This window comes from Salmo salar, chromosome 24, assembly GCF_965601325.2.
Source record: "Salmo salar chromosome 24, fSalSal1, whole genome shotgun sequence".
NCBI lineage: Eukaryota > Metazoa > Chordata > Actinopteri > Salmoniformes > Salmonidae > Salmo > Salmo salar.
In genome coordinates, this window is record NC_138314.1 from 17044979 (window position 1) to 17062085 (window position 17107).

Genomic DNA, 17107 nt, shown 5'->3' on the forward strand with positions numbered 1-17107 from the left:
CACTGTTGGCAGCTCCTTCTGTTGTCATGGAAACAAACATTGGGTCAGCAGTCAGTACATGTAGTGTCTAGAGCCTTCCTGTGTACAATCACAGAAATATTACACTCACAGAAATATTACACTCACAGAAATATTACACTCACAGAAATATTACCCAATGTGTTAATCCCTTTATAGGATTAATAACGTTTGTTCAATTAAATCAATGCAAATTACCCTATTGCACCCACACTCACTTTTAATGTCTATAGTAAAACACACCTACACACACAATTGACAGCTGTACAGGGTATCTCTGCTGCCACAGGGAAATGTCTCAGGAAATGTCAACAGAAACAAACCTGTACTGTAGGGTATGTGCCCTTACACCTGACACCAGTGCCTTCAGAAAGTATTCAGACCCTTTGACTTTTTCCATATTTTGTTACGTTACAGCCTTATTCTAAAATGTATTACATCTTTTTTTACACACAATACCCCATAATGACAAAGTGAAAACAGGTTTTTAGAAATGTTTACACATTTCTTACAAATTGTAAAACAGAAATACCTTATTTACATCAATATCCTGACCCTTTGCTATGAGACTCAAAATTGAGCTCAGGTTCCTCCTGTTTCCATTGATCATCGTTGAGATGTTGCTACAACTTGATTGGAGTCCACATGTGGTAAATTCAATTGATTGGACATGATTTGGAAATAAACACCTATTTATATAAGGTCCCACCGTTGACAGTGCATGTCAGTGCAAAAACCAAGCCATAAGGTCAAAGGAATTGCCTGTAGAGCTCCAAGACAGGTTTGTGTCGAGGCATAGATTTGGGGAAGGGTACTAAAACATTTCTGCAGCATTGAAGGTCCCCAAGAACACAGTGGCCTCCATCATTCTTAAATGAAAGAAGTTTGGAACCACCAAGACTCTTTCTAGAGCTGGCCACCCGGCCAAACTGAGCAATCGGGGGAGAAGGGCCTTGGTCAGGGAGATGACCAAGAACCCGATGGTCACTCTGACAGAGCTCCAGAATTTGTCTGTGGAGATGGGAGAACCTTCCAGAAGGACAACCATCGCTGCAACACTCCACCAATCAGTCCTTTATGGTATAGTGCCCAGACGAAGCCATTCCTCAGTAAAAGGCACATGACAGTCTACTTGGAGTTTGCTAAAAGGCACCTAAAGACACTCAGACCATGAGAAACAAGATTCTCTTTGGCCTGAATGCCAAGCGTCACATCTGGAGGAAATCTGGCACCATCTCTTGATGGTAGCAGCATCTTGTTGTGGGGATGTTTTTCAGCGGCAGGGACTGGGAGACTAGTGAAGATCGAGGGAAAATGAACAGAGCAAAGTACAGAGAGATCCTTGATGAAAACCTGCTCCAGAGCGCTCAGGACCTCAGAGTGGTCAGGACCTGTCACAGGCGTCGTTTTGAACAGACCAAGGCGCAGCGTGTATAGTGCTCATCTTCATTTATTTTGAGAGAACACAAACAAAATAACCAAATGACAGTTCCGTAAGGTACACGGACTATACGGAAAACAACCACCCACAAACCCAAAGGAAAAAAGAGCTGCCTAAGTATGGCTTCCAATCAGAGACAACGAAAGACACCTGCCTCTGATTGGAAACCATACTCGGCCACGCATAGAAAATGAACATAGAAAATGAAAACTAGAACAAATCCCCTCTAAACAAACCTACCCCAAAACACACAAAAACAACACCCCCTGCCACGCCCTGACCATACTACAATGACAAATGACCCCTTCTACTGGTCAGGACGTGACAGTACCCCCCCCCCCCCCCCCGAAGGTGCAGACCCCGACTGCACCTCAAAACAAAAAACCCTACAAAAACAACCCCAAACCTAAAGGGAGGGAAGGGAGGGTGGCCACCGTCAACGACGGTTCCTGTGCTACACCCCCCCTTCGCCAATCCTCCCACTACGGAGGTGGCTCTGGCTCTGGGCGTAGCTCCCATTCTGAAGACTCTGGGCTGCAGACCACCGCTGAAGGCTCCTGGCTGCAGACCACCACTCAAGGCTCCTGGCTGCAGACCACCACTCAAGGCTCTGGGTTGCAGACCACCGCCGAAGGCTCCGGGCTGAGAGGCGTCGCCGGAGGCTCCGGGCTGAGAGGCGTGGCCGGAGGCTCCGGGCTGAGAGCCGTGGCCGGAGGCCCCGGGCTGAGAGGCGTGGCCGGAGGCCCCGGGCTGAGAGGCGTGGCCGGAGGCTCCGGGCTGAGAGGCCCCGGGCTGAGAGGCGTCGCCGGAGGCCCCGGGCTGAGAGGCGTCGCCGGAGGCCCCGGGCTGAGAGGCGTCGCCGGAGGCCCCGGGCTGAGAGGCGTCGCCGGAGGCCCCGGGCTGAGAGGCGTCGCCGGAGGCCCCGGGCTGAGAGGCGTCGCCGGAGGCCCCGGGCTGAGAGGCGTCGCCGGAGGCCCCGGGCTGAGAGGCGTCGCCGGAGGCTCCGGGCTGAGAGGCGTCGCCGGAGGCTCCGGGCTTAGAGGCGTCGCCGGAGGCCCCGGGCTGAGAGGCGTCGCCGGAGGCCCCGGGCTGAGAGGCGTCGCCGGAGGCCCCGGGCTGAGAAGCGTTGCTGGAGGACTGGGGAGACTTACAGGAGACTGGGTGCGCAGAGCAGGCACGGGGCACACTGGGCCGTGGAGGCGCACCGGCGGTCTGGAGCTCAGGGCTGGCACACCCCGTCCTAGCTGAATGGTCACTGTAGCCCGGCACGGGCACAGCGCTGGCACAGGGCGAACTTGGCTGTGCTGGAGAGTGAGGGCTGCCATGCGTAGAGCAGGCGCAGGGTAAGCTGGACCGAGGAGACGCACTGGCGGCCAGATGCGCTGCACCGGCGCACTTCTCCCTGGCTGCCGGCCAACTCTCGCACGGCAACGCTGCGGAGCCCGTACTGACCGCACCGGACTGTGCGTGCGTATGGGCGATACCGTGCGCATTTCCGCATAGCTCGGTGCTCTCCTCGTCACCCGCTCCCCACGGTTGGCTCAGGACTCCACCCTGACTCTGCCCAACTCCCCGTGTGCCCCCCCCAAAAAAATATTTGGGGCTGCCTCCCGCACTTGCCTCTTGGCTTATACAGCGCCTCATAGTAGCGCCGCTCTGCCTTCGCTGCCTCCAGTTCCTCCTTCGGTCGACGATACTCCCCAGCCTGCCTCCAGGGTCCTTTCCCGTCTAAGATCTTCTCCCACGTCCACGACTCCAAATACTTCTCCTGCTCCTTACCCCGCTGCTTGGTCTTCTTTCAGTGGGTGGTTCTGTCACATACGACGCTTATGACAGGACCTCAGACTGGGGGTGAAGGTTCACCTTCCATCAGGACAACGACCTTAAGCACAAAGCCAAGACAATGCAGGAGTGGCTTCGGGACAAGTCTCTGAATGTCCTTGAGTGGCCCAGCCAGAGGCCGGACTTAAACCCGATCGAACATCTCTGGAGAGACCTGAAAAAAGCTATGCAGCAACGCTCCCCATCCAACCTGACAGAGCTTGAGAGGATCTGCAGAGAAAAATGGGAGAAACTCCCTAAATACAGGTGTGCCAAGCTTGTAGCGTCATACCCAAGAAGACTCGAGGTTGTAATCGCTGCCAAAGGTGCTTCAACAAAGTACTGAGTAAAGGGTTTGTATACTTATGTATCTTTTTTTTTTTTTATATTAGCAAAACATTTCTAAAAACCTGTTTTTGCTTTGTCATTATGGGGTATTGTGTGTAGATTGACGAGAGAAAAAACAACAATTCAATCCATTTTAGAATAAGGCTGTAACGTAACAAAATGTGGAAAACGTCAAGGGGTCTGAATACTTTCCGAAGGCACTGTACATGCTGCGTGCATGTGCACGGTTTATCAGACAGACTCCTCCCACGAGAGCTGCTCTTCTCTACTAAGTCACTCGTTTCTTTCACACCTCCTCACTACTGAAGAGAAAGGGATGAGTCAAGCTATAGCCAGACTAATACTGGGCCAACTTTCTCGCTCTCTTCCTCTACTTTCTCTTTGTCTCTCTCTCTCTCTCTACAATTCTCCCTTAGCCTCTGCCTCTCCCCCTTCCCTCTCTGTCTACCTTGAGTGGACCTTGAGTGACATGCCCGCCTCTCTACCTCTCCACCCATCCCACCTATCTCCACCTCTTCCATCCTCCCCCACCTCCTAATGGTTCTGCTCTCTCTTATCGCTCTTGGAGGTACATTTACTGCTTACAGGCTTCTGAACAGAGTGCCTTTTCTTGGAAATTGCATAATGTAGGAATGAAAACTATAATCAGCTCCTCTTTTAATTGTGCTGTAAGTACTGAGCAGGCAGTTAATGTCCTTAACAGTAAAAATGTCACAGAAAACATTCTTACAGCAGAACTCTCTACTGATGACATAACACATCCTCTTGAAAGAGGAGAAAGGAAGGGGAGAAGATGTAGACATGTGGACAGATATAAATACAGTACATATAGACACAGGCTGCATCTCAGTAGTCTAAAATGGCCTCTCCTCTTTATTTGTACTGAACTGACAACATTGGATGAATGGAAGTGATGTAAGATTTATGTAAGATTTGTCAATTAAGGAAAGGACACAAGAAGAGGAAGCCACTTAAGACTATTGAAATGTAGCCTCTGTGCTGAGTGAGATAGACTGACTCACTCCTCAGGCTTCTCTGTCTGTCTGCGTGTGCGGGAAGGTTCTAGTCCCTGACTGCCAGTGATCACATGTACCAACTCTGTTTATATCACAGCTCAGCCTGGAGTACCATCCACGGGCATACACACAAACACACACTGCCTCAGCCTGGAGTACCATCCACGGGCATTGGATAAATCTGCCTTGGGCTCTGCTATCACACTCTCTCTCTCACAGACAGACAGACAGACAGAGGGAGAGACAGACAGAGGGAGAGACAGACAGAGGGAGAGACTCCTAATATGTCTCTGTTTTCTTTTAGAGTAGAATCCCAGCTCTCTCAGAGTGAAGCAGAGCCATGATGTAGACTAATCCTAAACTCCAGACTGTTTATCTCCTCCCAGGAATGGAAGTCAAGTAAACCAACACCTCACTGAGTGGATCAATGATTGGATGGATTGGATAAATTGACTCGGGTGATGTTAATTTGATAAACGTTTCAATCAGCGCAACAAATTATCTAGACAGTCAGGCTGTCTTTTCCCATCGGCTCGGAGTGGATTGGAACAAAGCGCGCTGCGCTTTTAACTGGCAGAGTTCGACCCGCAAATCAGCTGTCGTGCGGAGAAGCGGCGAGGGACAGTTGGTGAAGTCCAGAGACAGTCACTAGCATACGGTAAGACGCTACTAAAACACACCGGCTACGGACTAACTTACTAGACTAACTCGAAGTAGATATGGACTAGTTCTGACCAGGAGCCAGTAGCCTATGTATTAGGCAATTTCAGCTTATGGCCAGGACAGGAATTGGGTTGTTGCTGTCGGCCTACGCTGTATTTCTCCTCTGAAGTTTAACATTGGAAGTGGAAATAAGTGTTGAAGGTCTATTTAATTGAACCAGAACCACACCGCATAACTATGTGATTTTTCAGTCACTGATTGAATGGAATGGGTTTTGGTTTTATTAGCCTAATTGACGTCAGAGCGTTGTTCTGTCACCAACTATTTCGGAACCGGTGAGCGGTTGAACTCTGACGTCACACAATAAAGACCCGAGAGGGATACCAGGGCGGGAGAGAAGAGAGAGACTGGGATATGTTCATCTGTTCTGCCGATTTTTTTCTGCTGAAAATTATAACGGGTAGGAAACGTTTAATTTCATCCTTCTATTCTTATGTGTTCTCCGCACCGCTCACTGGCCGTTTCCACGGCTGTCATTGAAGCCTGTGGAATAGCTGGTGTTGCACCACTCCGGTTTCTGCATTGGTCAATCGATAGGTTCGATTCTCACACAGAGAGGCGTTGTTGTCTCTTGACATATTTGCCGGTAATAGTCTATAATTACTCTACCTGGCGGAACAACCACAGCAAAATTCGGTGCGGCGCAAATCGGCTCTATAATGGGTGACAGGTGCTGTTTCTTTGTCTCATTTTCTACGGTAGAGATTCACAGTGATGAAGATATTTACAGGAAAACCTAAATAACAACCATACATAGGCCATACAAATAGCCTACCATCTGTTGTACTTTATCCAGCTATAAAATAGCTCGCAGGGCAGACTGTAGCCTACAATGACAGACGCATAGTGTCATATTTAGGCTAACAGGACTGCGGTTTCATGAGACTACTGATAGCATGTGTGTGTGTGTGTGTGTGTGTGTAGCAGATTGAGAGGTGCCAGATGGTAGGGAGTTCCTCACATTCACTAACTTTGAGCTTTTACTACACTGCCATGGCAACACCTTACTACATTACCATAGCATAGCAACATGGCAACACCTTACTACATTATCATAGCATAGCAACACCTTACTACATTACCATAGCATAGCAACACCTTACTACATGACCATAGCATAGCAACATGGCAACACCTTACTACATTACCATAGCATAGCAACACCTTACTACATTATCATAGCATAGCAACATGGCAATGGGTTGCTATGTCCAGAGACAGTCACTAGCATACTGGCTCCTGGTCAGAACTAGTCCATATCTACGTCGAGTTAGTCTAGTAAGTTAGTCCGTATCCGGTGTGTTTTAGTACCTTACTACATTACCATAGCATTGCAACATGGCAACACCTTACTACATTATCATAGCATAGCAACATGGCAAGTTCCACAAATCATCTGGGATGGAGTAAAGACTTCAAGATTCATTACAATACTCACATGTGTGTTTAGAATACTTATGTGTGTGTGTGTGTGTGTGTGTGTGTGTGTGTGTAGCAGATTGAGAGGTGCCAGATGGTAGGGAGTTCCTCACATTCACTAACTTTGAGCTTTTACTACATTGCCATGGCAACACCTTACCACATTACCATAGCATAGCAACACCTTACTACATTACCATAGCATAGCAACATGGCAACACCTTACTACATTATCATAGCATAGCAACATGGCAAGTTCCACAAATCATCTGGGATGGAGTAAAGACTTCAAGATTCATTAGAATACTCACGTGTGTGTGTGTGTGTGTGTGTGTGTGTGTGTGTGTGTCTCACCAGAGAGCCAGGCTGTGTGGATCAGTTTTCATCAGGCCCAGGTGTATGCCTAACCCAGTAACCTTTCTCTCCCTCTACCACCAGAGTGCCAGGGTGTGTGTTGGGGGTCACAGAAAGGTCGTTGCCATGGGGAAGGACTACTATAAGACGCTGGGTATCCCTAAGGGTTCTAACGAGGAGGAGATCAAGAAGGCATATCGCCGCATGGCACTGAGGTTCCACCCAGACAAGAACACAGACGCCAACGCAGAGGACAAGTTCAAAGAGATCGCTGAGGCCTACGAAGTTCTGAGTGACCCCAAGAAGAGGGTCATCTATGACCAGCTAGGAGAGGAGGGTAAGAGAAAGAGAGGGTGCTCAGTATTCTGAGAGTGCTGTCGGTGTGATTATATAACTGTCATGAAGTCATTTATCGTTGTGTGTGTGTGTGTGTGTGTGTGAGAGAACACTGAGCAGACTCCTTTCTTTATTTAGCTATCCCCCTTACCTCACCCTTCCACCTCTACCCTCTGACAGTCTGACTGTGTGTTCTCTCCAGTCTGATCAAGTCTTTCCACAGTGTGTTTGCGTCTCTCAGATAGGCCTGAATCCATGCGGAGGCAGAGATAAGAATAGCAGTGAGGTGGTGTGTGTGTGTGTGTGTTTAGCTGTGGGTAGTCTTATCTGTTTCTGTAGCAGCAAGGCTCTTGCTAGACCACTGCCCCCCCCCCCACCGGATCCCGTGGGAACTCTCTCACCCACGTGGGTTCGCTCTGACTGCTACTCATGCCTCCAGGGCCTCCGCTCCTCAAACTCCCTCCTACCTGCTGTAAACAAATCTCTAAAACTATTTAACTCTCTCCTTTCTCTACGGAAGGGGAATTAGGCTACAGGTAGGATGTGTGTGTGTGTGAGTGTGTGTGTTTGTGTACTCACAGCCCTCTCTCTCTCTCTCTCGGTCAGGTCTGAAGGCAGGGGGCAGTAGTGGTCAGTCTGGGGTTCCTGGTGGGTCGTACCACTACACCTTCCATGGGGACCCCCATGCCACCTTCGCCTCCTTTTTCGGCGGTTCCAACCCCTTCGATATGTTCTTCGGACCGCACCGCAACCACCACAACCGCTCCAACGGCGTCCACTCCAAGGTCCCCAACGACCATGACATGGAAACAGACTTTGATGAGGAAGACCCCTTCACCTCTTTCACACACTTCGGCTTCCCTGGGGGGGTCAACGGCTTCCCTGGCCATGGCGGGGGCAGGAGGAGGGGGGTGCAGTCGGAGCGTTTGGGGGGGTCCAGGAGGCAGCAGGACCCCCCGGTGGTCCACGAGCTGAAGGTGTCTCTGGAGGAGATCTTCCATGGTTGTACCAAGCGGATGAAGATCACCAGGAGGAGGCTGAACCCTGATGGCAGGAGCAGCTGTACGGAGGACAAGATCCTGAACATCGTGATAAAGAGGGGATGGAAGGAGGGCACCAAGATCACCTTCCCTAAGGAGGGGGACGAGACCCCAGAGAACATTCCTGCAGACATCGCCTTTGTGCTCAGAGACAAAGGACACGCCCACTTTAGGAGGGATGGCTCCAATATCATCTACACAGGCAATATCAGTCTGAAGGAGGTAGGATCTGTCTGTCTGTCTGTCGCCCGGTCTTTCTCACACAGCCTTTGTCTCCACAAATACCTTATTACAAAACTAGCAGCCCGTGACAAAGTGCTCTTTTACTTTCTCTCTCTTTCTATCCACAAATACCCTACAGAACACTCACATAGAACTGGAGGCCTGTGGTATTAACCTGTTCGGACAAGATTTGAAATGTTTTACTCTACAGGAGACTCAAACCCTATCTGCCTCTAGGTTTTCACAAGGGTGTGTGTTATATTATTTTAGTAAGTGGAGATGTTCTAATGAAGAGCATCAAAAGTCACATCTCTCTCTCTCTCCTACTCTCTCTCTCTTACTCTCTCTCTCTCTCTCTCTTTCCTACTCTCTCTGACTCAGAGCCCCAGGCACCTTTAACAGCAGTACACTGGTGATCATGTTTCTAGTACTAAGCTGTGGGCAGTGGTGGAAGATGTGTGTGTGTGCAGTTAAACATTGGTACTCCACCTAAAAGAGGCTGTTCCTCCGAGTACATGACCTTGTTCAACACATCCCTCCAGTCTATCTGTGAAGTGAGCTGAGCCCTGGGTGGGCAGACTGAGTGCTTTGCAGAATGTCTCTCTGCCGCTGCAGTGTGAGTGAGCATGGGGGAATGTGTTGTCCCTGTGTGACAGGCCCACTCACACTCTGCCTCATATGTCTTCCTTTATGATCGCTCTTTCAATGAGCACAACAATCGTTATGGTACTCACCGTGTAGTGCAAAAACACACAAAGGATTTATACACTTACACAGCTCTCTTTTATAGAGAGAGAGAGAGAGAGAGAGAGAGAGAGAGAGAGAGAGATATTGTGGTGAGGGTGGAACTCTGACAGACAGTTCATTTAATTAAACCTCTATTCCTGTGTGGTCACAAGCTCAGCTGTGACCAGCCTGTGAAATGAAACACTCTTTTATAGTTCCAATATAGCTGCCATGTATCTACTGCCTATATTAATGGACTGGCTAATGGCAGAACCCAAACAGGCACTTGTTAAGTACATACTGTATTAATTATACAAGTACCGCAGTGCTCAGATAAGCTCATTAACCAGTAGGCCTGTTTTACTGCTGTCATAGAACCGTTTATCTTAATTTCATATACTGCCAAAGAAATATCTTTTAGTTATGAGATAGTTAATGCATCAAGAGTAGTGCACTATGTAGGGAATAGGGTACCATCAGGGACACAGACCTAGGGCTTGATTCAATCCGTATTGCGGAAGTTCAGCGCTATCGCGTGATTGAAACTTAAAGGTCATTTCCGATTGAACCCACATATGCATCGTTTACTGTGAGTGCAGTCTGCGCATGCGGGAACATTGCCTAGCACTGGTGGAGCTAGGAACACAAGCATTTCTCTACACGCGCAATAACATCTACTAAATATGTGTTAAACCAATAACATTTTAGTTGATTTACATTTCAAACGTGCTATAGCGCTGAACTTCCGCGATACAGATTGAATCCAGCCCCTAATGTATCCAGTAAAGACAATAAATGTTAACTTACATCCAGTGAAGGAGAGAGGAAGGGGAGATGTTGAAGGGAGAGAGAGTATTGGGGATTTGGGTAATCTGAACCATTATCTGAAAAACATAGTTTAACTGGAGCTGCCAGGGAGCTCTGCTTCCATCCAACAGGAAGGTATGATCACAGAGTTCTGGCACTAGGCGCTGTTGACGGGCTGGCTGCTATTATACACTCCGTTAGCTATGCTGGCTGGGTTTTGGCCCTAAAATAGCTGGGTCAGACCCTATGCTAGCTACACCGGCTGGTTTTAGGCCCTCTGTTTTACACAGGCTTTAGGTCTAACAATAACAAGCCCAATGAGAGCTACGTTGCAGAGCTGAAGGCTCTTTAGTCTGCTAAAGACAATTGTTACCTCTGCATTATGACCATTCTATGACCTCTACCAAGAATGTCTGGAGTCTGGACCTTTATGTCATCACTGGAGCCGGTGGCCTTAACCTGTAACTACAGGCTTCAAGCCCTGCTGTCTCTCCAGCTGTTCTCTCTAAATCAGGACAGTTTGCCATTCGGTCAGTGTGAAAAACAGGAAGGAAGAACACACACACAATCATACTTAGAAGGCTATCGCTAACTCTAAGAGGAACTTGACTTCTGATATTACAGAGAAATATGCTGTATGCATTGGCAAAGACAACATAACATGTGATAACGCTTAGGCAATAGTTTCTGGATGCCTTATATTTTGGAGGGTGGGGGGGGGGGTTGAGGCGCGGGGGTTAGTAAACACTGGATTAGGCAACTGCTAACTGGGACTGTTGACACCTGATTGGGCAACTTGTAAGCACTAAACTGGAACATGCAATTCAAAATAGTTTCATGTTATTGAATTGGGACTGGAAAACCGTAAGCCTACTGCACTTAATCAGAGTTTGAACTTATCAGGAGTGGAATATATTGTTCTGGTGCTGCCTTGTCTGAGCTGAGGCTTACATCATTAGACTGGCCTTATGTCAGCTGTCTGTGTGCCTCCAGTGTCATGGCAACCTGTCTAGGGGCTGGATTCAATCCATAGCGCAGAATATCATTTTTGTAGTGCGGTTGAAATGTAAAGGTCATTTTTGATTGAGGCGAAATATGCAGCGTTTACCGAGAATGCAGTCACCGTGAACGCGGAAACATTGTCTTCAAATTTCAATCATGCTTATCTCCGGCGCTACTGATTCAATCCAGCCCTAGATAGTGTTGGGCGGAGTACTTTAAAAATGTAATCTGTTACTGATTACAGTTACATGAAAAATAAAGTAATCAGTAACGTAATCCTTAGGATTACTCAAAATGAGTAACGCAATCTTTTGGATTACCAGATATTTTAAAACGTTAAAAAACGTTCACTTAATACAGTATTATTTAACTGAGTAACATTAGGATTTCTAAATCGGGGACTATTATGAGAGCATAAAGATCCTACAACTCATATGTTTGATATGTGAGAGCATAAAGATCCTACAACTCATATGTTTGATATGTGAGAGCATAAAGATCCTACAACTCATATGTTTGATATGTGAGAGCATAAAGATCCTACAACTCATATGTTTGATATGTGAGAGCATAAAGATCCTACAACTCATATGTTTGATATGTGAGAGCATAAAGATCCTACAAGTCATATGTTTGATATGTGAGAGCATAAAGATCCTACAACTCATATGTTTGATATGTGAGAGCATAAAGATCCTACAACTCATATGTTTGATATGTGAGAGCATAAAGATCCTACAAGTCATATGTTTGATATGTGAGAGCATAAAGATCCTACAACTCATATGTTTGATATGTGAGAGCATAAAGATCCTACAAGTCATATGTTTGATATGTGAGAGCATAAAGATCCTACAAGTCATATGTTTGATATGTGAGAGCATAAAGATCCTACAACTCATATGTTTGATATGTGAGAGCATAAAGATCCTACAACTCATATGTTTGATATGTGAGAGCATAAAGATCCTACAACTCATATGTTTGATATGTGAGAGCATAAAGATCCTACAACTCATATGTTTGATATGTGAGAGCATAAAGATCCTACAACTCATATGTTTGATATGTGAGAGCATAGTCACAGGGCTCCATACCAACATTTTGTTGCGGGGTCACGCAGTAGAAAATACGGGTTGCCTAATCATTTTATTAATTAATTCAACGTGCTTCATTAAGTACTAGAATAAAATGGTATGATCCAATAAATTGGAATGCACAATTCCAGATATTTTTATGATGCACACCCTAAATTGTCACGAATTTCGAGTTTGATAATTTGGCAATTGTTGCTAGTATATTACTGTCAAAATACAGTGGCAGCATTTAAAAAAAAAAAAAAAAAAAATTTGATTCAAAAGAGATTAAGTAACTATTTTGGGGCACAAATATCACAAACAAATTCATTTGGGGCTAATTCACCAAATGAGGAAGTAGTTAGCTAGATTGCAAACAATAAATCTAGCCTAATATTACACTACTGATAATTAGACTACTGATAGTCAGCCGTATTATTTACACCAGTAAATGTAATATATGTGGTCACCTTGAATGGCCGACGTGAGTGCCCTATGTTCAATAGTAAGAGTTGATGAATAGAATTCAGACCTAAAGAACGCTAGGACCCTCTTCTCTTCAGTGTTTTTCAGGGATTGCGTCTTGAAATATTGTGCAATCAGAAAGCATTTCTCTACTGCTACAGACAGAGCTCACAACGGAGAAAGAGTGAAAGTGCAAAGCAGCAAGCAGGAACTCTATGACGACTCTCTGACCAGAAGGCTAGGCGTAAATGTTTTGGAAGCCTTACCTATTCATTCAAGCAGTTTAATACTAAAGAAGCCATCCATCCTTGATGAGAGATCAGCAGAACGATAGAACCTTTAAGAGCGTGTGAGAAGTCTCGAGGGTGCGCTAAATGAAAGTGGGCAAATGCTGGCAAAGTTTTACAAATGTTGCCTCTTGAGATTAGATGAAGTAATCCCAAACGTAATCAGTTGTTTTTAAGAATGCAAGTATAATCAGATTATTCATTTTTGTAATTAATCCAAGTTGGTTAGTTACTTTGTTTTTGTATTCTGATTACTCAGTTACTACCCAGCCCTGGCCCTAGGTTAGGGTTGGAGTTTAGTATGCTGCCTGCTCTGGGTAGGAGTTGCAGATCAGTTTACTTTTACTTAATTGTAGGGCGCAAACCTGACCTAAAATCAGTGGACACCCAGGTTTTTTTTTTTTTCTCTCTCTCTCTCTCTCTCTCTCTCTCTGTCTCTGTCTCTGTGACCACGACCTCAGCTTATTCGGTCTTACTTCATTAGGTGTAGAAATGAGACCACACTCTAAAATTAGCCTCCTGTGCACTCTACAACCCCGCAACTATCAACACAACACACACACACACACACACACACACACAAACCGGGGTTTTCCAGGTTCAGGAAACTTGTTTTAGTGTCAGAGAGGGAGTGATCCATTGTAGCTGATGATGTCATTCTGTTCCACTCTGAGTGCCAAGTCATGTTCTCCAGCTGAACCTGTGTTCTAGACTGCTAAACTGGAACAGATACAAGTTTTCTACATCCATAGCTACTGAAACACACGTTATCACCTATCTTTAATCGCTGAACTAATTAATTACTAACAACATATGATTTTGTCATCATTGGGTGTGAGTAGAACAACTATGTGCAACGCCAAGAGGAACAGATTGAGAATCACTGTTGTAATGAAGCAGTCATATAGTAAACATGCTTGTGTCATATGATACAGTAGTAAACCCTCTCATATTCCCCTCCACCAGGCGCTGTGTGGCTGTACGGTGAACATTCCCACCCTGGATAACCGCGTCATCCCGCTATCCTGTCATGAGGTCATCAAGCCGGGTACGGTAAAGCGGCTGAGGGGGGAGGGCCTGCCCCTCCCTAAGAGCCCCACTCAGCGCGGTGACCTCATCGTAGAGTTCACGGTTCGCTTCCCAGACAGGATCCCTCCCCAGTCCAGAGAGATCATCAGACAACACCTACCCCAGTCTTAGGACAACACCCCACCCCCCCAGACTCATTACCCCCCCACAATCCTCCCTTCCCCAACCCCCCAGACTCATTACCCCCCTCCACTCCACCACCCCCCAGACTCATCACCCCCCCACACTCCTCCCTTCCCCAACCCCCCAGACTCATTATCCCCCCCACACTCCTCCCTTCCCCACCCCCCCAGACTCATTAACCCCCTCTCCATCCCTCCCCACACACACACAAACCGTTTTTACCAGTTGGACCCAACCCCTCTTCCCCCATTTCAAGAACTCACTGTTTCTACCACACAACATTACATGGACACTCGTATTTTTAAGGCAAAGGTTTTTTTTCTGGGAATGACAAGAGGACCTCCAGTTTTAGGATGTTTTTGTTTCTTTTCGCCCAAGCGCACACACACAGACACGAACACGGACACACACACGGACACGGCGAAGTGATACGGAGGAACGGCTCAGCGTGGCTTTGGCTTTTACCGGAACTACTTTTCTTAAAGCTCTTTTTTTCTACAGATTTATCAAGGGTTTTATACATCCCCCTGACCCTCCTCTTCTTATGGATGAGTTGAGAGGAACACTTTATTTGAAAAAGAGAAGATTGTCCAGGATTTTCCAGAGGAAAGTTAAAAGTGGATTATTTTATTGTTTATCTACCAGCAGCTTCAGTCTTTGCTCCCCATTTTAACATAATCATCTGTTTCTAATGTTTAATAAAGCATAATGTGTGAACTCTGTGTTATCTGCTGGACAAGGCCACTGCTACTACAACAGCCACTACTACCAGATCCTCCCAGTGCACAACCACTGACATAGATGTATAGTTTGGCAAACATATCTTGAGATTTGCTCACCATAATCAGCACTCAAAGTGCAAATGAGCATGCAGTTGTTGTGAAAGGTTTGGTTGTAACATGGTGGACAGTTTGCTGAACTCTGTGTATCTATGTCTCTGGTCCAGACCCCCTGACTGGCTGAGAACCCCGACAGCGTGTGATTCACTATGGCCCTCAAATTCAACTATGGCCCTCAAATTCAACTATGGCCCTCAAATTCAACTATGGCCCTCAAATTCAACTATGGACCTCGAAGCCAGTTCCACTGCTCCCCCCCCCCCCCCCAATTCTTATCCCTCTAATCAGGAACTGATTTAGACCTGGGACATCAGGTGTGTGCAATTAATTAAAAGGTACAACAGAAAAGCAGGCTCCGGACCTCGTAGGGTAAGAGTTGAATACCCCTGCACTATGGGTCATCATCTAGGTCAGGGCTTAAACTTCTGGTTTTCATCCTCTCCTAATCAGGGACTGATTCAGACCTGGGACACCTGGTGAGTGCAATTAACTACCAGGTAGAAACAAAAGACAGAAGGGTTTTGGCCCTCCAGAACCAGAATTGAACCGTTTCATCTAAGTCTGTCATCCATAGGTGCTTTGATCCCTGTGGTGCGTCTCTCTCAAAGGGAATGACTAAGTCTTTAATAACTCTCCCTGCCTCAATGAGAGACTGGTAAGTGCCTTAACGTGGAGACATACACACACACTCAGTGTCCACAGGTTAAAACGCAGAGAATATGAAGACACATTTCTATGAAACTTTATAATAGGTTTTGTGAAACACATTCAATATAAACCTGCCCAGATAGCCAGGACTGATCTACTGTGGATGCAGTCTTTTGGCTGTGGGGAGTTTAGTGGGAGTGATACTGTATGCGGTGCTTGAAGTGAAGGAATGAAATATATGCTGGTACTTTATTTTTGGTTCCCGGTACTGTTTCTATTTAGGAGCTGGAACGCCGCAATTCTTTAAAATGATTATATATGTATATAAATGAGTGCTGCTACTCAACCAGTAGAACATTTTAGTTGTTGGTACTCAGTACCAGTGTATACCGGCACTGACTGTATGGGGGCTGCAGTGATCTGTACTGCGCTGAGGGACCTATCAGTCTGGTACTATCAAACATCACTTCAGGACTATCAATATTAAATGGAGACCCTGGTCTTTTTCTTGGTCTTTTTGACACTTGTAATATGTTTTCTATTGAAGAAATGTCTACTGCAGAGCTCACCAACCCTGTTCTTGAAGAACTACAGTCCTGTAGGTTTCCACTCCAACCATAATTTAGCTCACCGGATTCTAATAATAAGCTGAATCAGGTTAGTTACAACTGGGGTTGGAGTGGACACCTACAGGAGGGTAGCTCTCCAGGAACAGGGTTGGAGAGCCCTGGTCTACAGTATAGAGGAAATTGAAGGAATATGTAAGGAAACAGAATCATACTGTTGTTGCTCCCTGCCTCTAGGTTGTGCCAAATGTATTTTCATGTTCACACACAGACACAGAGAGAGATTGACAGAAATCAGAGGGACTCAATCTGAATCTAATGATGCCTGTCAAGCAGAGCAGCCACAGGGTCTCTGGGATATGTGGATGCGGTGGGGCTAAAGCAGGAAGTGAGCCTTGGCCTGGTGCTGTGTGAGAATGTGTTTTCCTGCGACTGAGTGATTCTCACTGTTTCACAGCTTCTGTACTTTTGACAAAGTTTCTCATGTGAGTTGAATTTTACAATGACAACCAATAAACCAAGTATTGCGCTATGTATGGTCTTGTGTGTTTATGTGAGGAGTGGAGGAGTTATTTGTAGCCGACCCCCATTCGACTGCTTTCACCTATCCATCACACTCAGCTCTGTTACTTCAAGGAGGGAAGGGAAGGATGATTTATCTCATTTATTGTCCAACGATCTCACAGATTAGATATCCACACATTGGAACACTGGATCAGTTGGAGTATAACAAAATCAAGG

General features: G+C 46.4%; 1 protein-coding gene across 2 annotated transcripts; it reads left to right on the plus strand.

Moving 5' to 3' along the window:
- The first annotated feature begins 4905 nt into the window (after positions 1–4905).
- On the plus strand, positions 4906–16900 carry dnajb5 (DnaJ heat shock protein family (Hsp40) member B5). 2 transcript variants are annotated; one of them, XM_014170748.3, is made up of 4 exons: positions 4906–5302; positions 7225–7477; positions 8083–8738; positions 14068–16900. In XM_014170748.3, the coding sequence occupies exons 2-4, from the start codon at positions 7267–7269 to the stop codon at positions 14299–14301; spliced, it is 1101 nt and encodes a 366-aa protein (XP_014026223.1). In that variant the 5' UTR covers positions 4906–5302; positions 7225–7266; the 3' UTR covers positions 14302–16900. The 2 variants fall into 2 exon arrangements, with proteins under 2 accessions (XP_014026223.1, XP_014026224.1); XM_014170749.3 differs by lacking the exon at positions 4906–5302 and adding an exon at positions 5329–5767.
- Positions 16901–17107: the final 207 nt, after the last annotated feature.